The sequence below is a fragment of the Brachyistius frenatus genome, unplaced genomic scaffold, assembly GCF_029030835.1.
Source record: "Brachyistius frenatus isolate BFR_SWC_R1_liver_20210118 unplaced genomic scaffold, ASM2903083v1 Contig_553, whole genome shotgun sequence".
Classification (NCBI taxonomy): Eukaryota; Metazoa; Chordata; class Actinopteri; family Embiotocidae; genus Brachyistius; species Brachyistius frenatus.
In genome coordinates, this window is record NW_027211152.1 from 31,809 (window position 1) to 58,239 (window position 26,431).

The 26,431-nt window shown below is 42.2% G+C and overlaps 2 protein-coding genes across 2 annotated transcripts; one reads left to right on the forward strand and one right to left on the reverse strand.

Annotated features, from left to right (window-relative positions):
• The first annotated feature begins 80 nt into the window (after positions 1-80).
• retreg1 (reticulophagy regulator 1) lies at positions 81-26,431 on the forward strand. The gene is made up of 11 exons (XM_069688276.1): positions 81-188; positions 840-906; positions 8,889-9,185; positions 11,054-11,160; positions 11,619-11,649; positions 22,583-22,700; positions 23,058-23,142; positions 23,482-23,604; positions 23,861-23,931; positions 24,511-24,634; positions 24,722-26,431. The coding sequence occupies exons 3-11, from the start codon at positions 8,986-8,988 to the stop codon at positions 25,234-25,236; spliced, it is 1,374 nt and encodes a 457-aa protein (XP_069544377.1). The 5' UTR covers positions 81-188; positions 840-906; positions 8,889-8,985; the 3' UTR covers positions 25,237-26,431.
• On the reverse strand, positions 4,249-5,783 carry rnf182 (ring finger protein 182). Its single transcript, XM_069688277.1, has one exon. It carries the CDS (start codon positions 5,418-5,420, stop codon positions 4,569-4,571), a length of 852 nt encoding a protein of 283 aa, XP_069544378.1. The 5' UTR covers positions 5,421-5,783; the 3' UTR covers positions 4,249-4,568.

Consider the following 26,431-nt stretch of genomic DNA (forward strand, 5'->3'; position numbering starts at 1 on the left):
TAGCCTCGGTCTTTTGTTTGTTGTCGGAGCTTCATCCGCGAATCTGATTGGTCGAGAGCGGCTCCGCTCACTTCCTGTGGGAACGTGAGGTAAATACACAGACACGAGCCAGCAGATGGTGATGCTGCTGAAACAAGAACAACAACTAACTCATGGCAGGAGGTTTACCAGGTAGACACGGTCAGCCGGTGAGTCATCATCATCATCATCATCATCATCGTCGTCTTCATCGTCTTCAGTATTCATCACCTGTCTCCATGCATTGTTATTGTTGGTGTCAACCCTGTCCTCAGGATCTATTATGCTGATATTTATTTTAATTTTATTTTTTTTTGAATTATGTTTACTTCTATCTTAATATCCAAAGTCAACTTTTAATACAGCATATGGGATTATAATTTAGAATAATTAACTATAAAGTGTAAGACTTTCAAGAAAGGTTCATGGTAGTTCTGTTTGTCCATTTTCCCAGGTTTATTATTATTTTTTTCTTGATTAGTTATTGTAAACGGTATCTTTTGATTTAAGGTGAATTTTAATTCTTATGTAACTCATATTTTGTAATGTAACTAGGCTTTGCACCACAGCAGCTTCACAATCACTGACATTAACGTGTCTCACCCAGGATCTTATTGAGGGCGAATGAAAGTTGTTGTTTTACAGCAATTTAACTCAGATTGTTTTGATTTTTAATATTCTGGACTTTTTGCAGAATTAAATATTAATATTTTCTCACTTACCTTAAGTAAGTAGTGATGCAGATAGTTGTGGATTTGTTTGTTGGAGTTTTGTTTTAAAATATTATTTTTCTGGTTATTCAACATGCATGTCGTCAACAGCTTCTGAGACTGGTACGTCGACAGCTGTTAATTCTAATGGTGGCTACGAAAAGGAAATCTTATGAAGGTAATTAAATGTATAAAGTCATTGGTGTACTGGCCAGTGGTCATGCCGGGATAAATCTTGGTGGCTTGGTGGACCATAAAAAAAAAAACATTTTATTGCAACGTTCTCTGTGTGCAACCTGACGACGCCCAATGGTTTAGTGAACTGCTGTTTTGAAGCCTCCATTCTTGCATTTCAGCTGTAGCCATCTTTATTTTTTAGATTTGACTCAATCTGATTACGAATCTGACTGCTCCACAGGATTGTGAACCAAACCAGACACGCTCCCCTCCTAAACAAACCCGAGGCCTAAGATCTAAGTAATGATGGAATTATTTTCAGAACGACCACCAGAACATAAAAAACAATAAAAAACATTTATTGAATTTGTACTTCATGAAAAAAGTTGAATTTAAGTATATTGGAGCAAGAGGTTTTTTTTGGAGCCAGCACCTAGTGGCCTCGAAATGGTATTGCACTTCAAGTCACTTCCGCATTGGCTTTACTGTTCAAACTACGCCTATTTTTGTATACAGTTTATAGGTTGCACATAGCAGTGTGCTGTGGGTGGTCTGGTCCCGGCTGATAGGTCCAGGTTCGGATTTTCGTTCCCAGTACACCTGTGTTTACTCTTACTGACAGTGTTATATATATACAATATATTCAGTTTGCTGTTTTGTTGATATGCGGTTCAGACCCGTGAAGCTGTATGTGACCAGCTCAATTAGCTCGTCATAAAGATATCTACCGAACGGAGGCAGGTTTTTTTTTTGGTCGCAAACAAACCAGGCTTTCAGACCTTGTTTGGACCTTTCAGAGCGGATCTTCAGGGCAACTAATGACATCACAAACCGTACCGAAAAACATTTCAAAATAACTTTGATATATGGAGGGAAAGGCAGAAGTGTGTAGATGTAACTTTTCCCTTCAACTTTAACTTTCAAATGAAATTAGCATCATTTGCATCAGTTGCATTTTGCAAAGTTTAGAGAAAGTGTTGTGGTTTTCACTTTCATCTTTATCAAGTAAACACATTGTGTCTTATGCATCTGGTGCTCCTGCAGATTTTTTCTGTATCAAATCAAGACCGTAATCTTCCCCAAACCCTTAAATTAGTGCCATGAGTACCCTAGATCCTGGATCTTTTGGGGCCCCTCGGAGTCTGGGTCCCTGGGGTAGTTGCCAAGATGATAATCCAGCCTGATATCATTTTCATTGTATAATTATTGGAAACCAGTAGCTCAGCCAAACAAAACAAAAACAAAAAACAAATATCTAAAGCAAAATCTCAACAGCTATGTATTATTCATGTTTGCCAAAGAATACACTAACATCAAACTATCCTTTCAGCCACCATGTTTCGTTGTGTTGTTTCCAGCAGCTCTGATCAGAGTTGTCTCATAATGCTTCGGGGTTATATACGTTTTTCTTTTGGGATGGGCTTGTGAACGTCCCTCGCACCAACATGTGGGAATGTTCATTGCATCACCGAAAAGGAATCTGAAATGATGTTACACTCCCTGTAGGGAAGCACTTGCTCAGTTTCAGATCCCCCGGAAAACACGACCGGCCGAAGCGAAGGCCCTGGACTGTTTATCGTCAGCGAGACGTGTGTTGCAAGAGCAAAACGAGGGGGCCAAACTGTTCTGGGAACAGCTCCTTGGTGTTTGTTTTATACCCCCGCTTGGACAGGAGGAGTTTAACAGCACAATGACGGCGCTTAAAGAAAATAATAACGTGATAGTAGCACAGTGGAGACAAAAGTCCTGGATTATAAAAACAAACGTGGGTAATTTATCAATTGCAAACTCAGCACTTTATACTTTTATTTTCATTTTTTGAAGGACTTCTTGTCTAAATCCTCTCTCATCTCACGGTTTAATTCATGAAATTATGGCGTAATCCGACCGCTGCACTAATCTACTTAACTGTAAATAAAGTATTTGAACCAGTTTTACCTCCAGCAGCTCGAAACAAAGATGCAAAATGCTGCTTCCACATTGGTGCATCCATGAAAACAATCTGATTACATCTTATGTGGTAATGTATCCATCACAGGAGGCTTCTTCCTGTTAAAAGAGAGTTTTTCCCTCAAACTGTCTGGAGGTTTTTTTTGTTAAAAGGGAGTTTTGCCTTCCAAGTCTTTTTTTTAATTGCTTGGGCTTGTTCTACATACATACAAAACAAACAAACATACAAAATATAGATAGATATAGATAGAATATATCTATATCTATCTCTATATATATATATATATATATATAGTATTTATATAGACAAAGACTACAGGGTAGACGGGTCACAGCACCCTCTGGTGGTTCGGGTTTGACCTCAGCACAGAGAAAGAGGCATGAGTAATAATATTACTGTGGAGTGTAAACTGCAGTGGAGTACATAAAAGAGATTCAATTTCTAATTTAAAAAAGCACTCTGCCGTCTTTTCTCATTTTAATTGTGAAATATGGACTTTTTTGCTATTTGCGTTTCTACAGCACAAGTTTTCACTGCAATCTGGAATTTCAGATGTTTCAGCTGCTGCATCTTAAATAGGACAAAGATGCCTGAGCACAACACACCCTGTTTCATCCCTCTACCACTTTCAGAATTGAGTTTTAAGATCTCAGCGATCACTTTTAAGGCTAATTTGCAGCCTCATTAAAACATCAGAAAATGTAGCTGGAGATTCTCAGGCAGACGTCTTTGAATCGTTCTGGAGATTTTTGTATAACTTCTCTTTGTTGTTTTTGTCTTACATCACTCGACTTTACTTTTGTTGATTTTAATTTGAATCCGCAGTGAAGAAAATTGGAACTCCCTGAAAATAAAAGTAAAAATTATTATAACTGGATGAAAATAAAAGCCTCCCTATAAAAAAAAAAAAATAGCAGTGTGATTTGGGCTTGATATATATGATATATAATAACCTGCCTAAAAGAAAAAAGTATTCAAAAGTGAAAAATCCTAAAAACCCAACATTATCTTTTTCTTTATGATTGTAGAGTTTTTTCATCACAGATTTAAACCAAAAAAATATATTTTCTAACAAAAATCACATATTAAATCATTATTTCTGGGCCAAACTGTACTTCCTGTTTATATTTGTGACGCTTTCATTTGATTCTTTTACAGTAAGAAAACACACTTATCTCCCCTTTTTTGGGTAAAAGTGTTATTTCTTTGACGACACCCCCGACTGTGTGCGCTGATTTCAAAAACTTAAAAAGACTCTGTGAAGTTAAAGTTCACATTCGCTTCATTTTATGGCTGTGACACAATCTGAAAAAGGGCTGAGAATGACCATTCGACCACAAATCCTCAGGTGTAAGAAACTCTTATTATTCCTTCAGGTTTTTCTCACTACAACATTATTACGCATTACATTGAGCAAATTCCTCCCGGCACTTTGAGCGTTCCTTCCTGGGTTATCAACCAAAAAAAAAAAAGAAAAGTAAAAAAAAAAATGCACAAATTAACATTTATAATAATGAAAACTTTCAAACTGGAAGCTCCATTTGTAATGAGCTCTCTTCACCGATAAAGAAAAGGAGCTTTTTTTTTTTTTTTTGCAGTTTAAGTGGCTGTTCACATGGCTGGTTACACAGTAACATGCCCATTAGTGAATTCTGGAGATCTATTGTCAAACACATTCAAAAGCAAAGCGTTGCCCATTCATTTGGTCCCCATTATGGCGGCATGCAGTCCCAGAACTCGTGGCAGATACACTGGCAGCAGCCGTAGACCATGATCATGACGAGGCTGGCCGGAACCAGGCTCACCAGCAGCACCCCGAGCGTCGTCCTCTGCATGATGAGCAGGTAAACGCCCATCGGCAGCGAGCTGAAGTACAGGAGTCCCAGCACCCACACCAGCGCCCGGGCCGAGGTCTGGCACAGGAGGGCCGCGCAGTTCCACACCGTCCACCTCTGCGTGATGGACGCCATGGAGTCCAGGCTGGAGGAGAGGTAGCCCTGACTGGACGCGTGAGAGCCACGCGGCTGACGGTGGAGCTCTTGGTTGGACGAAGACGCCGGCGGCGGCGGCGGCGGCTCCATGATGGTGATGACCACGAAGTTAGGGGAGCTCCGGATGGGGGAGTAAGTGGCGGAGGACGAAGCGGAGGAAGGGGTCGTGGCGGGAGGGTTTCCGCCCACCAGCGAGCTCAGACGCCTCGGGCTGAGGAGCAGCTCCGCCGCCGCGTCCTGGTGGAGTTGGAGGTTCCTCTGATTCCTGCTGCGGAGGGCCAGCGCGGCCACCAGGTTGGAGTCGTCCGGCAGGCTGCCCGCGGCCTCTACGGGCAGCCTGGTGACGTACCGGCAGAACGGGCACACCAGGGCGTCGGGCGGCGACTCACCCAGGTCCAGGATCTTCACGAGGCATTTGGAGCACAGGCGGTGGTGGCACTCGAGCACCTTGGGCCTGCGACCGCCCAGGTTGTAGACGCAGTAGCAGATCTTACACTCCAGCTCTTCAGCGCTCTGTATGTCCAGTTGGCCGAAGCCTCCGCCGTCCTCGGTGCTTTGCAGCTCCAACATCATCCTGTCCTCAAAGTTTGTCCCACTTCCACGTCAACAGAAAAATCCCACCGAAAGCTCGGGTCCAGGCTCAACACCGAGGGACGCCACAAGTTTCCCATCGATGGAGATGGCGATGAAGGTCCACTCCACTGAAGGTCTAGGGTTCATTGTGACTGTCCAACGGGCTCATGCACTGTATGTGTGTGTGTGTGTGTGTGTGTGTGTGTGTGTGTGTGTGTGTGTGTGTGTATGTATGTGTGTGTGTGTGTGAGAGATTTAGGAGTTGATGTGGAAAAGCGCCTCGCAAGTTCCGGCCTCTTGGGGGTTTCGCCTGCCTCCGAGTTGCCGGTTGGGGTGACTGTGCTTCATTTCGGGCAAAAAGCCTTTCATGTGGGTGCACGAAAAAAAAAAAAAAAAAGGGAGAGAGAAAATGAGAGAGACGCTGAGAGAAAGACACAGAAAGACAGAGAGAGAGAGAGAGAGAGAGAGAGAGATAACTGTTAACACAGCAAACAGAGACCGAAAGGACAACAAAGCAAAGCCTGTACAAACCAGAGCTGGAATTTTCGAGTCTGATCTTTTGTTGCTCAGTGAAATTCAGTCCAATTAGTGGCTGAGGCACACACACACACACACACACACACACACACACACACACACACACACACACACACACACACACACACACACACACACACACACACACACACACACACACACACACACACACACAAGCACACGCACAAAGACAAAAGAAGAAAAAAACAATGGTGCTCTGGTAACAGTGTGTGCATGTGCATAACTGTGTGTGTGTGTGTGCAAGTATGCAAAATTGTGTATATTGTGCGTGCAAACTGCACACACTGTAAGTGCAAATGTGTGTGTGTGTGTGTGTGTGTGTGTGTTTGCATACTCGAAAACAGGAACGAATGTGAAGTGTCTACTTCACGAAGCAAATATCCACGAAGCCGATTGAATTTTATTTTCACGACGTTTATTGTTGTAGTCGTTGAAAAAAAAGAAGAAGAACCGGTTGAATCTGCAGCTCCTCTCAGCTGTACGGAGGTTTATGGGAAGTTTTGTTTCATGATCTCGCTGTCTGTCGCTCTTCCGGCTCTCGTTGCGTCATTTTCAGCTGCAGTAAGCAGCTGTTTTCAGAGAAAAAAAAAGAAAAAAAGCTGTGTTTGCGTTGGGTATTTTATTGGAGTCGGTGGAGACCCAAAAAAACGAGCTGAAAGAGTTGATATTGGACAGGTGGGTAGCTGCTGGATGTGTGAATCAGCAACTGCTTTCTAACAAGTAAAAAAAAAAAAAAAAACATTAACGTGAACTAGGCCGTTACGAAGCCAGGAATTAGTTAGCTGGTCCCTTTGGAAGGACGGGTAATTAATCCAAACCCTGTAAAAAAAAGATCTTAAAACATTTCATGTGAGTCTAAAGCATTTCCAAGGGTCTCCGTTGCCACGGTGAAAATCGCGAATTGCCACCGACCACAAAAAACGCAAATAGCACAACGCACATCGACAGGAACATTCTCGGAAACTTTTTGGATCGCATTGCGTACGTCATCTTTAAAACGCGCCCTCTTGTGGTCACGTGAATATTGATTCAAGGAGATCACAGGCTTTTGGCAGCGAGCAGGTGTTTGTATTTTCTTTGGGTTTTCTGTCATTTAAAATTGTGTCAATTGTTTATTTATGTTTGTGTATTGTATGACGTGTATAAAGCGTATCTTTGTACTGTCAATATATAAATTATGAAGACCCCCAGGAAGGGATAGCTGCTGCTATGCAAAGGCTAATGGGGATCGAAACAAACAACCAAACAAACAAACATCGCAGATACTAAAGCTCAAATCCAGTTTCCAAAGTTACGGAAAATGCAACTGGACGATTTAAAAAAAAAAAAAAAAAAATTTTTTTAGCAGAGAACATGCAGAAAATTCTTTTTTAAAAATAAAATCAAACTTTTGAAATAATAGTAAGTAAACAACGACAAATGCTTCATCTGCAGTTTTGTCAAGTTTGGTCAAAGTGTTTCTCAATTTTACTGTTTGCATTTGTATTCTTGTTTTCTAAAAATTGTATACACGGCAAACAAAAGGTATTACTTGTTATTGTGCTTGTCACAAATACATTTTAAAGCTGGAGTGAGTGATTTGTGACCACTAGGGGGCAGAAAAACAAACAACGTCGGGTTAACAGCTAATGCGTCAGCAAACTGTTGCTTATTTACAGTTCCAATGTAAACAGGACAATATCGCCATCTCATGGGACTATTAGTTTTCTAATTACCGCCAAAGAAGTCTAACAGGCTCCTCCCAGCACTGAAAAGGCAACACAAGACAATCTGAGTCCAGTGTAATCAAAGAAATCTCTACACAAACAAATGACGTCACACCCCAATAAATCTACACACACATGCACAGAGACACACACGCACACACGCACGCACACCTGACGTCACTGACCTCAATCACCACAACATCACAGAGAAGCAGCAGCTGAAGTCTGGAGCTTCTTCAAGTCAGACAGAACAAGACCGCACGAGACAGGAAGCGTGGCGATTTCTTTCTTTCACAATAAAGGCAGAAAGCTGGGAAAAAAAAGAAAAAGGAAAAAAAATATATATATATATACACAAGTTACAATGATGGATTTGGACGTGATGAAATGTTTTACCTTAAATACTCCATGACAAATATACAAAAATATAATTGTTGGTGGGGTTGTGAATAATAATAATGCAAGAGAAACATCTATCTTACATATCATTTATAAAATAACATTTTTATATTTAATTCAGGTGATAAAATATGTTTAAATCAATGTTGGAATAATTTGATGACAAAGCCCAAAAAAAAAGGTAAACTACCCAATTTTTCGTAATTAGGAATTATTTGACAAAGTTAGAAAACAAAACAAAAAATTGCCTCCTGATCTTTTTATCATCTTCTGAGCCTGCTGATTTATTTTGTGACATATTTATTTTGCTTTTATTTATTTCATTTGAAAACTGTACATAAGCACATTTTGAAGTGCATGTAATTGACTTTAGTATTTCTACTTCATGCTATTTTATACTTTAAAACTTCTTAAAAGAAAATATTGTATTTTTTTTTACTCTTTTTACTGAATTTATTTCATGACTGTAGACACTACTTTGTTGAATGAAGAAATAAAATAGAATGTTATTATAAGTAAGATTTTTCACAATTGCATGAAAGAAATTCACAAATGACTTTAGCGTTATAAGACCAATCTTTACTAGTTATGTCTACACATTAATCAATCCATAATTATAATCCCAAAAATTATGAAATGGGTCATTCTGCAATGGTGATTATTTTACTTTTGCTACTTTACACATTTATTTTCTATGTAAATACTTTTGCACTTTAGCATAACCTTTCTTTGCTACAGAATATTTCTACACTTGCATATTTCCTACCTTTCCCTCACTTGGTGACATTTATTCTGATAAATCCAGCACCGGAAGTCGTATTTGCGAACCCTTCCGTTAACTTGACACCGATCTTCGCTGGAGTAGCAGACCGGCAGAGCGGAGGGACCCCAGTCGTTTTCCAATGCTGGGGAGCCGGGAAGCAGGAACTGCCGCCGGCTGCGGGGAGGCGGCTGCCGGGCCGCCGGGCCCGCCGAGCCGGGTACACGGCGAGGAGGAGACGCCCCCCGGCCGCCCAGGCTGTCGTCTCGCCGGCCTGGTCAGTTGGAGGCAGAGACCGTGCAGGACTTCAGCCCTGTTTGCTGCAGCCAACACGGTGTTCTGGTAAGCATCATGACGCAGGGATATGAGACTCCCATTCACTTGGACTATGAGCTCCTGGTAATTAAAAGGAAAATTCATTAGGATTTTGGATTAAACCCAAAATATTCAGTAAAACAGCCCAACATCCTGAAGGCTTCAGATTCATTTGTAATGATTTTCAACTCCCAAATCTTTATACTGCTCCTTTAGTATTCTTTTATTCGGCAATTTTGCATTGAAATGTTGCTTTTTATTACTTTGTACAGTGTATAAAAAAATGGTGAATTCACACCTTGTCGTGTCACTAATATTTCTGTGATCCTGTGAAATCAGGGTACACCGATCATGTTTGTTTTCACCTGTATTTTTTTTTTTTTCAATATTTATGAGTTTCCTTGTTTAATAGTCACACAACTATTTCTATGTAGTCAGCGCCATGGCCAGGATTTTAGAAATACTGAGGTTATTATTAGTCCAAAGTCCCCATTACCAACTCTCAGCTCACAGCATACAACAGACACAAAAAAATAGCTGCTAATAAAAAGTGCCTAAAGATGACGTAATAATTGAGACGTTTCTTTTTATTTGTGTTTATTTAGCAGACAGATCTGCTCATTTGTATATCTGCATACTGCCAAGGAATAAAATGATGCAACAGTGGTGGAATATTTAATGCTTTTATTTCATGTTCGCTGGCCCGAAGGTGGTTAAAAACGACTCGATTCTGTCTATAAAACATCCACGATGTGTTAGTTTATTTAGAAATACAGTTTATTTTGGGTGAATTAGATGAGTTTTTCCTGGGATCCACATCGCAAAAGCATAATACCAAACATTAAACAAAGGTATTGCAAATATACATTTTTGTACACAATAAACCAGGAAACAACAGCAGTCCAGTTGCTTCAAGTTTGTATTTTTGTGTTTCTTAACAGTGGGTGATGATTGTTAACTCTCTTAACGGTGTGGTTTATTTCCTTCAGATAAACTTAACCGAATTCTTCAAAAAAATTATTATATATGACAATCTGCTGTGCATTTCAGTGATCGCTGGTATGAACATCTTAAAACTCACCTGGTGGCTTTATTCTGGTTCAAATCTGTTAAGGTCTTTATAATTATCAGCAGACCATGTGACTGAACAGCACTCCACGGTGATTAATTAACGACACATTTTATTCAGTAACTAATACACAGACAAAAAAGAAAGTAATGCCTTTTCTCATTTCCTTCAGGATTTTCTTATATACGTGCTGAAACCATAAATGAAAGTCATCTGGTGTAATTACCTGTAATTTGATTGGCCCGTGCTAGTTTCGAGCCCTGCACAAAAAGTTAGCAGCTGTCTTGTCAATCAAATTCTCCTGGATGCGATATCTCAAGAATACCTCGAGGCTATTTCTTCAAATTTGGCCCAACTGTTCACTGGGTCCCAAGGAAGAAGTACGTATGTTTAAGGAGTCAAAGGTCGAAGGTCTTGGTCACTGTGACCTCAAATCTATTCTTGTCGACGCGATATCGGTTCAACAGTACGGTAGCCGGCGGTAAACACTTCCTTTAAACCTCCAACGGAAACCAGAGAGCGGAGAGAGAAAAAAACAGCATAGAGACACAACAAACAGAATACATTACAACTGTGGGTTTTATTTAACACATAAGGCAAATCATTTGTGAAAAAAAGAGAAGTGGAACAAGACAGCGGCCGACCGCAGCAGATTTCACAGCTGTCAGAGGGATGTGATGCAGTTCAAAACCCAAATAAAAGTCTATTTTAAAAGGTGTCTTTTGATAGTTTCTGTAAAGCTGTGGTTTGTGTCATGATGAACTCAAATCAAGCTGACATGGGTGAAAAAGAAAAAAAAAAAAACATCTGTCCGGTTTCTCTGCAGGTTCGTTGCCTTCAGCTCTTTTCGAGCCTACAGCCTCTTGGCTCTCCTGCTGGCTCTGCTGGTCGCCATGGCAACTGCCAGAGACGTTGTTCGGTCCAGATCAACAGGTAACACCCAAAACACCTTTTTTTATTTTGCTGATCTGTTTATGTCAAAAATGTACAATCCAATCCAACGTATCAGAGTATAGAAATGGCAGTGAATTATGAATTGAATTGATCAGTTGACGCTGTTAGTGTTCACCGTATTCTTTATGTAGCACACCTGAGGCCCTTATTTACTTCAGAAATAATGATTATCGTGATTATATTGGCTGATATTGTTGATTTAAATTGACGCAAAATAATTTACTTAACTTTTTGAGCCTTTTTTAAGTAGAAAAGAAGGAAGGAATTATAATTTGTGAAATTGATTTATGTCTGTTAGAATGAAAAGTGCAACTTTAGGAAAATTACCAAAGATAAAAACTCTGACCGGCTGCTTCACCGTCAGTATTATTGGACTTTTCCGCTTGTGTGACTCCATCAATGTTGATGAATGATCGGTTTCTGTTGTTTTTCCGCAGGAGCTCTTTTGTGGCGCAGCATGACAACAAGGTAGGAAACTGAAGCGCATCTGATGCATGTGGAATCATATAATTGGTTGAGGCTAAAGTTAGTGGGCGGGGCCAATCCCCAACTTTTTTCAGTGCTATGGCTAGCTTTGTAGCTACCGTCGTCTGCAAAGAAGGAACTCCAGGTTGCAATAACTGACTTCAAAACTGTTAAAAAAATAAGTTTTCATTGATTGATAAACCTGAAATGTTAGCGGGCTGCCCGATGTTTTATTTTGTAGCTGCAGTTTGGTGTGGCTGTGGTCTCAATCCGAGTTTTTTAATCTGGCCTTTCTGCTGATACACATGCTGAAAACACATCCGACCTATCGGAACAACTTCACGTGACGCACCTTGTCTTTCACAAGCCGCTTCATCGAAGCAGTGAAGGTCCTTATTTATAAAGTTGATCAGATTAAATTGTTGATATCACATGAAGGGAAGGGAATCACTGGATGACTGTGACTCGTGACATCTGGTTTGAGGAGATCACTCTGCTGGTGAACTGCAGAAACAGAGCACTTTGAGTGTCCCACCAATGATCAGATAAAAGCCTCACGACATTAAAATTGAATTAGAAAGGCCATTTACAACACAAAACATCCAGAACACTGAAGCTTCTGGATAGTAAAGTGTTTCTTGAAAGAAAAGCAAATGCAAATTTATAGTGAGGTAAAGAAACAACTAGAATTACCACCGCGAAGTTGTATGATGCCAACCGGTCGAGTTGCGGTTTATATTCATGCCTTTCTAGACTCAAATCAAACAAATTTGGTGACGGTTTTCAGGGAAATTGTCACAGTTTCAAGGTGGACACTAAACCTGACCTTTGACCTTCTGGATACAAAATGTCATTACTTCATCATTTTATCCTGTTAGATGTTCGTGTCAGATTTGCTCCCAATTAGCCAAATAATTCTTGAGTTACAGCCAGAAATGTGTTTTGTGATGTGGCAGTGACCTTTGACCTTTGGAACCCAAAATTGAATAACTCTACCCTTAAATCCAAGTCAACGTTTGTGCCTCATTTGAAAAATTGCCCAAAGGGGGTTTCTGAAATATTTGTTTAATGAACGGGATGAATGAATGAATGAATGAATGGGACCGACATGGTGTCACAGTGACCTTTGACCTTCAAAATCTAGTCATTTCTTCTTTTTAGTCCAAGTGAACATTTGTGTTTGAAATGATGCGACCGACGTGATGTCACCGTGACCTTTGACCACCAAAATTCGAACCAGTTCATCTTCAAATCGGAGTAAACGATTGGGCCAAATTTCAAGAAACTTCCTCGAGGCGTTCTAGACAACGGGACGGATGGATAACCAGAAAACAAAATGCCTCCGGTCATGAAAACCAAATGCTCCGTTTCCTTTGGTGACTCTTAAATATGAATCATGCCTTGACGTGCTGCAGTTTCCTCGGACAGACGGACGACACGAACCCGTCGTGCGCGTCCCGTCGGTCCGAGCGCACGACATGTGATGAGCACACGGTACCAACATCCTGTCTTGGCGTGCAGGCTGGAAGTCCTGCACAGCTGATTGGTCACGTACGACCGTCTAATCTAATCCCGCTGCTAATTTCTCCTCTCTGAACCGAGATTGGATCGTGTGACTCCTCAAACAACCGAAACCAAACAGTTTCGGGGGGCGGGGGTGGTGGTGGTGGGGGTGGTGTTACTCGATGCCTCCGCCGCCTCTCAAGGCTGGGTGGGATTTTCAGCAGAGGCGACGGGGATTTGTGGGCGCCAGGCTGGATGCAACACCTCCGGGGTTATATAACGGATGAGTCCGGGTCAGGGGCGAGTTCTTTTTTATTTTTTTTTTTTTTTTACGTTTTATTTGCTTATGAAGGCACACGAACCTCACGAGTTGGGTTTTTAATCTCACAATAAATCTCAGGGAAATTTCTTTACAAAAAAAACAAAAAAAATGTTGTCACGGAGGAAGACAAAACATTTTCAGTACGGTTTTCCTTTGCACATTCAGTCGGAGGTTTTGCCAGCTCGAGGTCTGTTTACGAGCTTTTTCGGCCATTTCGCACACTCGATCGGTCGACTTGTTCAGGTTTCACGGAGATTCCACAGATCTGTGGAGAGAGTGGGTCAAGTTTTAGCCCCCCATATAAACAACCCTTAATCGTAAAATCATATTAGATCTCATTTATCTGGTTGCGCTGATTGAGTCTGATTCATTCCGGGTTCCTTCTGCCCTCATTTGCATATCTCACACCTCTAAATATCTCTCGCTGCCATCTGTCTCACACTCTAACTCTCTCTTGTCTCTGTGACATTTGGCGAGCAGGACGGGGATTGTGTTGTTGCCACCTGCTGTTGTCTGTCAGAGGTGTCTTGTGGGTAATTGTACATCAGGCTCAGAGCGAGTCTCGGGCAGAGGCTTGCAGGAGATTAGCTGCTGACCCAAAATGCGAGCCGACAGCTGGGGAGTTCGAGGCGACCGTCTACGTGTTTGTGTGTGTGTGTGTGTGTGTGTGTATAATCATCTAACACACACCAGTTGAAATATTATTTTATCATATATAATCGCTCGTTTGATCGCATTTGCTCTCGATTGACGTCCCAAGCACTACTCTGGCCCAGCTGCATTAGGCATTTTTGATTTTGGCCACAAACTCACAAACTTGTTTTGAAACCTCCAGTCTGGCCTTTTGTTCATTGCCATCTTTGGAACGACCGTATTTGGACGAGGTGGGGAGGAGCAAGAACCAAAAGGCACTATGCCCCGCCCACCTATACAAGCAAGCTAACCTGACTGCACCAGGCAAAATTAATCCATCCAGACACGCCCCCCAAACATCGCTGTGCTGGAGGACTAATATCTAATTCATGTGAGCCAGCCCTACTGGCCCTCGGTGGTATTGCAGCTTAAAGCACTTCCACACTTGGCTTCACTTGTTGGACCTTGAGTCGATTTTTATATGTATTTTAAATATACGCTTACATATTTTATACATATTTGGTCCGATTTTTCTAACTTTATAAACACAATTTGTAACTTTTTGGCTGAACATGTCATAACGTATTTTGAATAGAAATGTTTCAAGGGTTGCTTATACTGTAAACATACAATAACAACAATAAGGACGTGTCTTTATTCATTATTTTATGTACTTCACCAAATTCAGAACACAGAGAATACGTTTGTGTGTGTGTGTGTGTGTGTGTGTGTGTGTGTGTGTGTGTGTGTGTGTGTGTGTGTGTGTGTGTGTGTGTGTGTGTGTGTGTGTGTGTGTGTGTGTGTGGAGAGTTTTAACGAACGCGCCTCTGAACTTGGACAAACGTCACGTGACCCCGAGAGACTTGTTTCTTGTGGCGTTGGCTTCGAGGAAAGACTCGCCGTGCTGCTGTGTGCCCACAACAAACACAGTGTCTTAAGAGTTGTGAAACCTGAGTGCAGTGTGTGCATGATGACTCTGTGTGTGTTAGTGTGTGTGTTAGTGTGTGACTCAGCTGTTTCTCCACTGCCGGAACCGATTCAGACGTGACACGAGGGCAGCCGAGCCAATCAGATCGCTCGGCATCGGAGCGGGGTGTGCTTCGCAGCGACCCCTCCGATTGGACTTTGGGTTTGACCGGAGGAAAACAACACAACAACCCAGCTACGAGTGTGTCACCACAGTCAAGCGATGTCATTAAGTCATACATACCAGAATGAGAGTCAAAAATGTTCCAAAACCTTAAATATTTGTGGATTTTCATCTTTAAAAAAAAAACAACGTAGAATTTTATTTATTTGTTGAGAACTTTGCTACGAAATTCATTATGCAATCCTTATAAATTGTGTAAAACTCTACCAAAGAAGATTTTTATTAAAAGTGCCGGGCAAAACAAGAAATATCAGAACTGGTCAAACCAAGGTTGGACATTTTATGTTGAAGTGTTCAGCCTCGAAGCTTTTACTTTGAAGGATTGCAAGTAGAATCCGCCTCGAAAGGATCTGAGCCGCAAAAGCAAAGCTCTCAATTTGTGTTCCTGTCCTCACTTTCCAAACCAAATTGAAATGTTTCAAATATCGTATACATATAATTTCAAATTTCATTTTGGGGAGCAGTTTCCTGCACTGGCAGATTTTCTTCTTTTTGAAGTGGCACAACCAGTTACGGTGTCCAACCACGTCGGACGTCATATTAATAACTCACACTGTGGGGTACGACCTAAAAGTTATATCACAAAAGAAAATGTCGCCTTTACTTTGATATATGTAATCGCCTCTTCAATTTGTATATCTCATTGGCTCATTTTATTTGATTTATTTAATCAATTATTCATTTTATTTGAGCCAATGGTAAATACGTTCATTTGCATTTTTGTTTATCAGTCATTTTTTATAGGTTGAAGGACGAGTTGTTCAAATAGCGAGTTTTAGATGTAACAGTTGGACACTCGGGCTCTCTGATAATGTCGCATTGCCCAAAAAAATGTCCAATTAATGTGTAAAAAACGGTGTCATCAGCGTAGAGAGGACGTAGGGTCAGTCTCAAGGCGGGCGGGGGGAGGGGATGGGGCACACGTCACCTGTCACATGTCGCCTGTCACCTGTCCGTCCACGTCCACATGACGAGGTGTGTTTTGGAGGTGGCCCGGGGTGTTGTTTGTTGGGGGTTGAAGCAACCCCGCCCACCCCCACCCTCGGCCCCATCCTTCTGCACTCCCGATGGCTGCCGGGACTGGAATGTAGTGTGTGTGACCCGGTTATTTTTAGACGAGGTCGCTTGAAATGCTCAAACGGGGGCTTCATTGAGGATAAACACAAGTTCGCTCTCGCAGAGCGTGTCACGTTAGAAAATAACCCGAGCGTCGCTCCAACCTTCTCGTTAACCCGCCGGGGGGAAAAGACGAAGCCTTTCCCGCGTTCCCCCGCCAAGGTATCACCTACCACCCGCTGCTCCGCCGTTCTCGGCTGCCTTCGAGTAGTGCCGTCCCAAAGGGTACCCGAAGCTCTCCAAATGTCTCCCGACGATCGCGGCGCAGGACTGAGGTACGACTGTGTGATTCACGGAGAGGAAGCCAGAAAAAGGATCAACGACTGTTTTTTTTCTCAGATCACATTCAAATATTAGCGTCTCTCCTTTTTTTTTTTTTTTTTAAGGCTGGTGGTAATTAGCCAGTTGGGACGGTTGCTGGTTTTATTTAGGGTTTTCTGGTGAATGGAAAAATTGTTGCGGTGCTTAAAATTCTTAAAAAGGGTTGGAAAAAGCAAGGTTTCTCCCATCACTTCTAACTGAAGGAATAACTCTCGAAAGAAAAGTGCTAGATGAGAAAGGTTGTTTCTTCTTTGTAGAGATGTAGGTCAACTTAACCTTTAAGACTCGTGAAGATATCAGCCTTGTTCTTGTTTACGTTTTAATTGTGAAATCATTGTTTGAATGTAATTTCTGAAACTTATCGAGCCTTTGGCTTAACGTCGGTCCACTTAAACTGACAACACGGACCGGACCCGCTCGGTGAAGCGGTGCGCGTTGTTGGGGGGACGGGACGCGGAAGAGGTTTCTGTGGTAAATACCCACGCAAAACAGGTTGGGTAAACATATTTACACCCCCTCCCTCCCTCCTCCTTCCCCCTCGCGAGTGGGAAGAACAGGGATGTTTTTGTCGCCATTCCTGGCATTGTTTTGCCTCGCTCTATTTTTAAAGTGCAGTCGCCGGGCTTGTTAGAGGCTCAGACACGGCGCTCCCCCGTGTTGTTTCAGAGATTACTGATCGGGTATAAAAGTGATACCCCCCCCCCCCCACCACCACCACCACCACCCCCTCTCTTCTTCTCCTTCCCCCCACCAGCTGCTCGCCAGTCGCCGCCGCTCTCGCCGCCCAGCCTCACGGTCCTCTGACTTTGACCGTGTTTCTGTCGGAGTGTTGACTTAAGTCTTCATACTGTGGCGTGGAAGAAAAAAACAAAAACCCGCCTTGATTGATTGATGACACACCGGTGTCACCGGGGGGGTCAGTGACGATCTGGAGAAATGAAACGTGATATATTTTCTTCTCGGTATCTGAAGTGTTTGAGGCTATTTTTGAACAGGTTGTTCTGGATAACTGTTTTAAAGTCAAAACATGTTCTTGCGAATGTTTCACAGTAAAAGCCTTGAACTCTTTCTGTTTACTGAAATGCTAAAAGGCTTTTAATTTGAAACAGAAACAGGAAGTATTGAGTTCGTATCAACGGTGTCAACAGGCAAACGGGGGCGGATCAAAACCAGACAAATGAATACGCTTTAAAAAAAAAAGTTGTCAATACGGCGTCCAGCACTACGCCCGTGGTTATAACATTAAAAAGTACCATGAATGAGGTCTCGTTTCTCGTATTTTTATGTTATTTTATCAGAAAATTCTCCCCGTCAATACTAACCTAACAACAAGATGAGCTGACGCCATGTAAACTGAAACAATGACTGACAGCAGAAAGCAGAAGTGAAAGTCCTGTGTGCTACTCTGTGCTAAGCCAATCCTCTGATTGCGGCAATGTCTTAAAATGTGTAAGGTTTTCTGACCGTGTGATTTTTGTGTCATGAACGCTGGAGAGCGAGCGAGTCAACTTGCAGCGGTTTGAACAGCCTAGAAACCTCCGGCAAGTCTAAGATTTTAGATTTTTGTTCGTGCAACATCATGCAAATTATCGACGCTTTCTTCAACTTCAATGCTTCCCAAGAAAGGTTCAAAACCTGGCCTCACGTGGCCGAGGCCAAAAAAATAGACCATTCTGGATTCCATCCAAAAAATATAATGAATTGAAGAGATGACACGAACGTATTGGCCAAGAAGTCTCCGCTTCTCTCTGTAATGCTGGATTGGCATGAAGGAATTACCTGATCAACAAGTTTTGCGACTCTTTCCAGGGAACCGTCTGTCTTTCGTGGAACGGACGAATCGTGTCGGTCCGTCTCTACTGCTATTCTTGCTTCACAGTGTCACCGTCACATGTTCAGCCCATCATGTTCTCTGGAAAACCGGCCTCCAACTGGGACATGTGCCTGGAAGTGGAGTAGGGGAGCAACGGGTTGTCTTCTGGTCATGAGGGTTATGTGAGACGTGGCTGGGTGTTTGAGTCAGGTGGGTTCACATGAGATATATAGCGGCGCTTCTCGTGGCCTCTCGTGTTCGTTACTTAGCAGCCCGGCATGATTGCGTGACTACGGGGGGGGGGGGGGGGGTCATTGGGGGTAGGAAAGGTGATGAGGGAAAAATTTATTTGGCTCAACAGGTGGAGTTTGGATGGTTTCATTTGTCTCCTTTAGAAAACTCCACACCCGAGTTTTGAAAACCCTCACGGTAAATCTGCCACGAAGCACTTATTCTTTTAACTTTAAAGGTTCAAAACAACTTCATTTCGAAGTTCTGTTTGTAAGACGGTGAGAATGAAAGGTGCATGTGGCAGATAAACAGCTGTGCGTGGGGGGGAGGAAAAAGCGACCCGAGTACAGGGCATTGCTCAACAGGATTTCCATTTATTAGCGGCTGCCGACGAATGCTAATTTGCACCACTTCGAATGCCAAAACTTTTCCTCGGGAGCTGCCAGCGAGAGGGATAATTTCTGGAATGTGTCCGAAACACCACAGCGAATCAGATCTCTTCCTGGAAATGGAAATAATACACTTGTAATACACTTATCCACCAAGTCCTTTAGGTTCTTTATCAGAACGAAAGGAACAGGTTCGGTTGACTCGCTCTAATAAACCTTGACATGGAGCTCACTGGGATGCAATGTGTTGCCCCGCAGAGCCACCAGGCCACGGCACTTATCCTCGTCGTGGTAGTTAAGCCACCCCACCCCCCGCCCCCCATCCAACAATGTTTACTACACCGGGGTCAATGAGGGCGAACCGGTCTCACACCTGAGGCCGACTCAGTGCGTTATATAATGAGCAGCACGTCGATTATGTTTTTTAGGCTCTACACAAAAGCAGTATTTGTGGAGTAAAGCGAGCGAGGGCTAAGCTGAATTGAGATAAACTAAAATTGGATTGAATAGTAGGTTTCGAAAGGTTTAACGGCACTTTCGGTGTTCAAATGATCCGATCGGTCCTAAATTCATCCCGCGGCAGGGCAACGGGCCCAAACGACAAACCGGGACCGTCTGGATTACATTACGAGAAGAAGATTACAAGAACAGAGGAAAAACAACGAGAGTTCAGAAGAGCTGTGGCGATTTAAAAACAACCTGCCTGCCGGGTGCCTGGAAAAACTGGTGGTGGCGCAGGCGTACCGACCGAGGAGAACCGGTCCTGTTTATGCCATATTACGCAGACGATACTCAGCTGTACCTGACTCAGCTAAATGAGCTTTCCTGGAAAATTGCTTTGCTGCTTTTTAGAATTAAATGGCAGGAAATGTTTTTTTCTTTTTTTAGGTAAATCCTTGTTATAATCCCGGAGCACACTTTCTGCCTACGCTTTAGCACTCCAGTTCAGCGTGTGGTACCCGTCGCCAAGACCCATGGAGCTATTTTAAGGGGGGGTTGTCCATTGTTATTGGATGGTATCTGGTACCTGCTGCTATTTTTAGTGTGGTCTCCGTTGAGGTTCCAACGGATTTTCTTTCGAGGTGCAGACTCGCAGAAGTTTCTTCAGGTTTTTGCACACATCGAGTGTTTAACGAAGCCGGTCTCGCCTTGATCTCCGCTCCCCCACCGATACGTGTTCCTGCACGGCTTCAGGTCGCCCAAAAAAACGTAGCCGCCAGACTCTCAACCAAATCTCGAAAGGGTGATCACATCTCTTGTGTTTAAGCTTTTCTTCGTTGGCTGCCTGTCTACTTGAGAATTGATATTTAAGATTTTACTCTTGACTTTTAATGCCTTGCATGGTATGAAATTGAGCTTCTAAATCATTTTCTCACCAGCTCGTGCTTTAGGATCCTCCGATGAGGGTCTGTTAGCTCTTCCCAAAATCCAATCTGAAGACCAGGGATATAAGTGCCTTTTCATTTCGGGCTCCAATTCTTACTCATAAGATCATACGCATACTCGACAATTGCCTTTCTGCTTTTAAAATGGTCTTTCAAGACTTACTTTTACCATTTGGCCTTTACTTAGCTGCTTAACATATCTGTTATTTTATTAGTTATTCCATGTGTAACTTTTAATCGTCCTTGTTTGTGAAGCACTTTGTGACGGTACCTTTAAAAAGTCCTTTATAAATATAGTTATTATTGGCTCCTGATTTACGACAAAATCTACCACAGCGTTATCACAATCTATAAACCTATATCATTTTACGGTGTGTGTTGTCATGGCGGCCAAACTGAGCTGGTTAGCTGGCAGGAAACTCCTTCGCTGTCGTGGTAACCTGATCTCCACGGTGATTTCGCCCGAGCTGTTTCCAGGACAGCTGCTTTCACAGGACGTGTGGTTTCCATCAGCTGCATTTAAATTTAGTACATTTAATGTGATGAACCTTATTGAGACATTTACCGAGGCGACTATTACACTTTTTTTTTAATTAATTTGGTCTAAACATTTGATTTAGATTTGACATTTTATCTAGGAAATAAGCGGGTATGTCATCCTCGAATTCAAAGAAATTAAATTGTTGAGTGTTCCAATCATGTTTTTCCATCAATCTTGTTCCAACTCTTAAAAAAAAATTTGTTTTACACTCAGAGAAATACTCAAACACAAACTTTAATATAGTGTCACTTTTTTATTTATTTTTTTCCTGTGATGGAACAAACACACTTTTTATAGAAGTATTGTAGATCTCTTGTGCATTATTTTATATAAACTCAAACAACTTTTGATTTCTGTGAAAACTCTGCATTATTTGTCTATTTTCATTTCTTTTTTTTCTTTTTTTTGCTTTGCAAAGAGGATCAGCGAAGCGAACTTTCGAGCCCGTTGGGCTGCAGATAGTGGAACAGAAAGCAGCCGAGAGAGGAAGCATGCCTCACCTCACACTCTTATCTATTTATCACACATGAGCGGCACCTGTGACTCTCATAGCTGTTTTATGTGAAGTGAGCGCGAGGTCTGATAGTAGAGCTTAAATAGGACATGATGTTTGGGAAACCCTCCCCCTCCCGCTACAGGGGAAAGTTTCATACCTCACCAGGTGCTACCGCACGGAAAGCACACCGACATCCCTATTCCCATCTCCCACCTGTCCGGGGTAGTCATCTAGCCGAGGTTATTCGTGCTCCTTAATTTAGACGATGACATTTGCGTCAGAATGATTTTTTATTTACCTCAGATTTAATTTTATTGGCCGAGTAGAATTTCAAGCCTCCAAATACACAATGCAAATGCCTCTCTCGGTCGATGTTGATCCTATTTTTTGATGCAGAGTCACCGCATAGTTTGCCAGTCATTACAAGGTGACCGTGTACATGTAGCAACAAGTCAAGTCACTTTATTTTATACAGCAAATTTGAAGGAAAAAAAAACAGATCAAGAGGACAGTTTTAGGACGGATGTTCTCAGATTATCCGGTGGGGACTAAAAATGAGAAACCAAAGCGTGGCTCCATTTGTTCCTGGTCGTAGAGGGAGAGGAGGCCAGTGAGCGACAGCTGAAACTAATCAGGCAGACACAGAGGCAGGAAGTGAAGTAGACCAGGAGACACGTGGGGGTGAGAGACTACAAAGTAAAACAGGAAACAAAAGACTTGAGTATTGTGGAAGTATTATTCTACTTACTGTAGAACCTGCGCGACTACTACGACTACTCAGATGGAGTGAATGTCTAAAACTCAGAATTACTGGGATATTTTTTCGGGAAATAAGAGAAATAATCCCTGTTGTGATGATGGACTCGGACAAGGCAAGTAGATAAAGTTGAGTGTCGCCTGCATAGATTGTGACAGTCGCACAGCACCAGTAAATGATCTTCATTGTAATATTTTGGTTTGTTTTCGCCAACCAGCCACCGAATCTCCTTTTTTTGTTGTTGGGAGGTTTAAAATGAGTTATCTTGTGTCTCTGTAGCTGGGAGATCATCGATCCGGGCCAAGACAGCCGGTCCGGAACCGAACCTCAACTGGGCGACTCGCTCAAACTCTTCCTCCAGGAGACGTCGGCTTTCAAGCAGCAAAACCCAGGCAAGGTGAGGCAGAGACGGGGCCAACGTCTTCAGACTAACCGGAGTCGGACTCTCAGGCTGAGTAGAGGCATTCATCTTGCTTTTAAACTTTTTTAAAAAAAGTTGAAATAAACATATTTCAAACAGTAAAATGATGTGAAGCTATATCTCGGTCATTTCTAAATATATCTTGTTATTTTTTTTCTTATCTTAAAATACATATTCATGCGAATTGACCAGCTTATTAAAAGATAATGAATAAACTAGGAAAATGCCCTACAAAAATGCGATACGACTGTAACGTCTGTGTTTGGAGGTAAAGGTGGAAGTCACCTAGCTTAGCTTAGCATAAAGACTTGTTTTGTTTTTTTTCTCTTCTAGTTCTGTCTGCTGGTTTGCAGTTTGTGCACCTTCTTCGCTGTCTTAGGACGCTACATTCCAGGGATTGTTATCTCATATGTTCTCGGTGAGTCGACTTACACGAAAAGGTTCATTTTGATTACCGGGAAGAAAATAACGCTTAAATTAAAGTTGTCTGGATTAATGAGGTCATAGCACTTGAATGAGATGTATAGCAGTCTGTCATCGGCATCACTTAAATCAGTGCCATCGTAGCAATTAATTAATAAAAAAATCGTGAAGATAGATTCTAACCACAGATATGATGATTATCAAAGATTGTGCCTCAACACGGTGAGCAAAACACTCTGCAAATGAAGATCAAAATGACTGTTCAGTGTGTTTTTATGGCACGGTAGGCTGCAAACGAGTTTTCTTTTATTCTCTTTTGAATGTTTTTCTGAAGTGCTGGGCGTCTTCCTGTGGCCTCTGATTTCCTCTCATGAGGTTGGTTTGTGGCTGGAGCCAGTTCTGCAGAAGCTGGACTTTGGCATCGGGGAGTTTTTTCAGAAGATCAAAAAGAACCATGGTAAATATTCTTCATATTCATATACAAGCTGTCAGCACAGCAGCGGTGGAAAAAAAAGCTTGAGTAAAAGTCTTATAATAATCTGTCATTTTCTTTGATATCAAATGTACTCGAGTATGAAAAAAAATGCTGGTGATCAGAATATTTGAGATTTATGAAGAAAAAAAAAAAGAGCTTTTAATCACTGTTATATTCTATTTATCTGAATATTGTCAACGATTCTCAGCCCTGTTTTTTTTTTTTTTACTCCTTTCAGAGAAGAGACTCCTGCAGGCTCAGACTGAGAGAGAGGGCATCGAGTCGGATCTCTCCTCGATGTTCCCCAAGGTCGGCTGATCATCTTCTCGTCTCTCAAATCTAATTACGCCTGTGTTGACTGACACGGTCCAGTTTAAGCAAACGAAATCCAGCTCACATGATTCACATCAAGCAATCGAGGGTCTGTGCCAAACTTGATGCCAAAAACAAACAAAAACTGCTTTTTAGATTTCGTTCTTCAAGCAGAAATACCTCGTTGCTGTGCGATTACTTCTACTACTTACTAAGTTATTGCATCATCGTGCTGCACTTCATTCACACGCAACAGGAACTTGTTGTATATCCTTATTTCCAGAAAATATCGGTAACTTTGTAAGAAGATTTCAGCAACAATTCTTGTTGTTTGGTGTCATAATTGTCATAATTTAACGAATTTTCTTTTTCTAAATCATTTTGTCTTTTAACCATTAACACGTTGCTTTTTAATGTATTTTTTTTAAATTCCTACTTTAAACTCACCTTTGCATATTACAAAATAAGATGTTTTTTGTGGCTCCGCCCACTCAGGTTTGAGTCCAACCAATTAGCAGCTCCGTCCTGTTTTTAATTTGTTGGCGATGTAAAATCGGACGTGTTTCGCTCCCACAGCTCGACTCCACGGCGTGTAAAGAAATGTCGGTGTCGGACACAGAAGTGTCGGACGTGACGTGGACGGACAACGGTACTTTCAACCTGTCGGAAGGACACACGCCACAGACTGAGAACTCGGAGGGTACGTTGTGTCAGCGTGTCGCGTCCTGCTCGCACTTACTTTGTTTCCTGTTTTACAAATAACTTGTTTTTACCTTCGAACTCACAGACCTCGACAGAGAAGAAGTGTTCGCCGGTGGCCTCCCAGAATTCCCTTCACTTGACAACGGCGCGACGACCAACGGCGACGACGACGACGACCTCAGCCTCGGCCTTCCCTCGCCTCCACCTCAGCCCCAGCAGCCGATCAAATCCGAGCCTCCTCCACACAGAGACCAACCCATCGACAAAGCCCTCGAATTGGTCAACCAGATGGCAGGCGACGTCATCACCGCCGCGGTCGCCGCCGCCATCCAGGAGAGAATAGAGGCGGCGGTCGGCTTCGCGGCGGCGAGCGAAGACGCCGAGTGGTCGAGACTCCGGGAGTCCAGCAGGCTGCTGGAGCTCGCCGAGGAGTCGGACAGCGAGGTGGAGGACTTTGAGCTGCTGGACCAGTCGGAGTTGGAGCAACTGGAGGGGGAGCTGGGGCTCGGAGAGGGGAAGGCCAAGGCCAAAGAAGAGGACGCCGCGGCCGACAAGCCGGCCTCATCGGGATTCTTCTCCAAACTCCTCAGACGCCACTGAGTGACGAAAAGCTGGGGGCCGCGGGGAGGGCGACGGGTCACGGAGGACACGTAGAGGGGAGACGGAGGTCTTGTGGTCGCGGATGACTTTTTTATTTTTTTTTATTTCTCTTTTTTCCTGCAGAGCTAATGAGCTACATTTAAAAAAAACTCAAATCAGATCAGTTGGGTAAATACGGAAAGCGATGTCGCTTCGATCAATAACAGCCAAGCCTAATGTCGAGGTCAGACGACACGCGGGAACCGAAAATGACCAGCGGGTGGTGCTGTTGCTTGAAATTGTTAACGGCGGTACCGATGCTGAGCATTAAATTTAATTACACAGTCTCGAAGGGGTGCGAGCGCGTAGGACTTTAGACAGAAGACGAAAAAAAACTTCTTTTCCATTTTGTAAATTCGTGTTTTGTTTTTTTCTGCATTTCGACCCACAGGATGAAAAAAAACGAGTCAAATCACAGGAATAATTTAAGACTCTCAACGTAACACACTGGCCGTTATGAAATACAACAACAAAAAAACATTGTGTAGTCTGATCTCGGCAGAACAGGCTGTCGATTGGTTGCGGACAAAATCGCCTGCTCTTGATTTTTAATCGGTTTTAATCAGTCGCCATGGTTACAAGCAGCTGGAGGTCACTTTAGTATTTATAAGCATCATATCAACACTTGGTATCGACTAGTATCACTTAGTTGTGAGCAGATTTAAGTTTTTATTTGCGTATTTGTGAACAACTTTTACGCGCATCTTGTGCTGCTGCTTAAATTATAAATGAGTGATTATTAAGAAATTGCAAGACAAAGTATATTTATTAACTGCTTATACACATTAACAAATCACGTACACAGGTTTTACTTACTTAATAATTAAATGCTTTCAGCCATATTTAGAGTTCTTGTAGCGGACAGTTTTCTTAGTTGGAAAGAAATACTGTATTAATATATATTATGCATAAAATACATAAATACTAAACAATAAATAATGTATTTTTATGTTTTGATCAAATTAGAAAACCCTTCATATTGTTGCCACAGTGTTAAATTCATTATCAGTCCTTTATTGTCTGTTTAAAATATTTGTTATATCTGCTTACAATTAAATTATAGTGTCTCACAAACCATTTGATAGATATTTAATGCTTAGAAATGCTAAAAGGAGGTAAATTTCAAAACTTTTAAAATTTGAATCCCAGCCTGAAT

Coding starts and splice junctions, on each gene's coding strand:
- rnf182 (XM_069688277.1), bottom strand. CDS start 5,420: ATGATGTTGGAGCTGCAAAGCACCGAGGACGGCGGAGGCTTCGGCCAA.
- retreg1 (XM_069688276.1), top strand. CDS start 8,986: ATGCTGGGGAGCCGGGAAGCAGGAACTGCCGCCGGCTGCGGGGAGGCG. Junction 9,186..11,053: donor GCAGCCAACACGGTGTTCTG/GTAAGCATCATG, acceptor GTTTCTCTGCAG/GTTCGTTGCCTTCAGCTCTT. Junction 23,605..23,860: donor GAAGATCAAAAAGAACCATG/GTAAATATTCTT, acceptor TACTCCTTTCAG/AGAAGAGACTCCTGCAGGCT.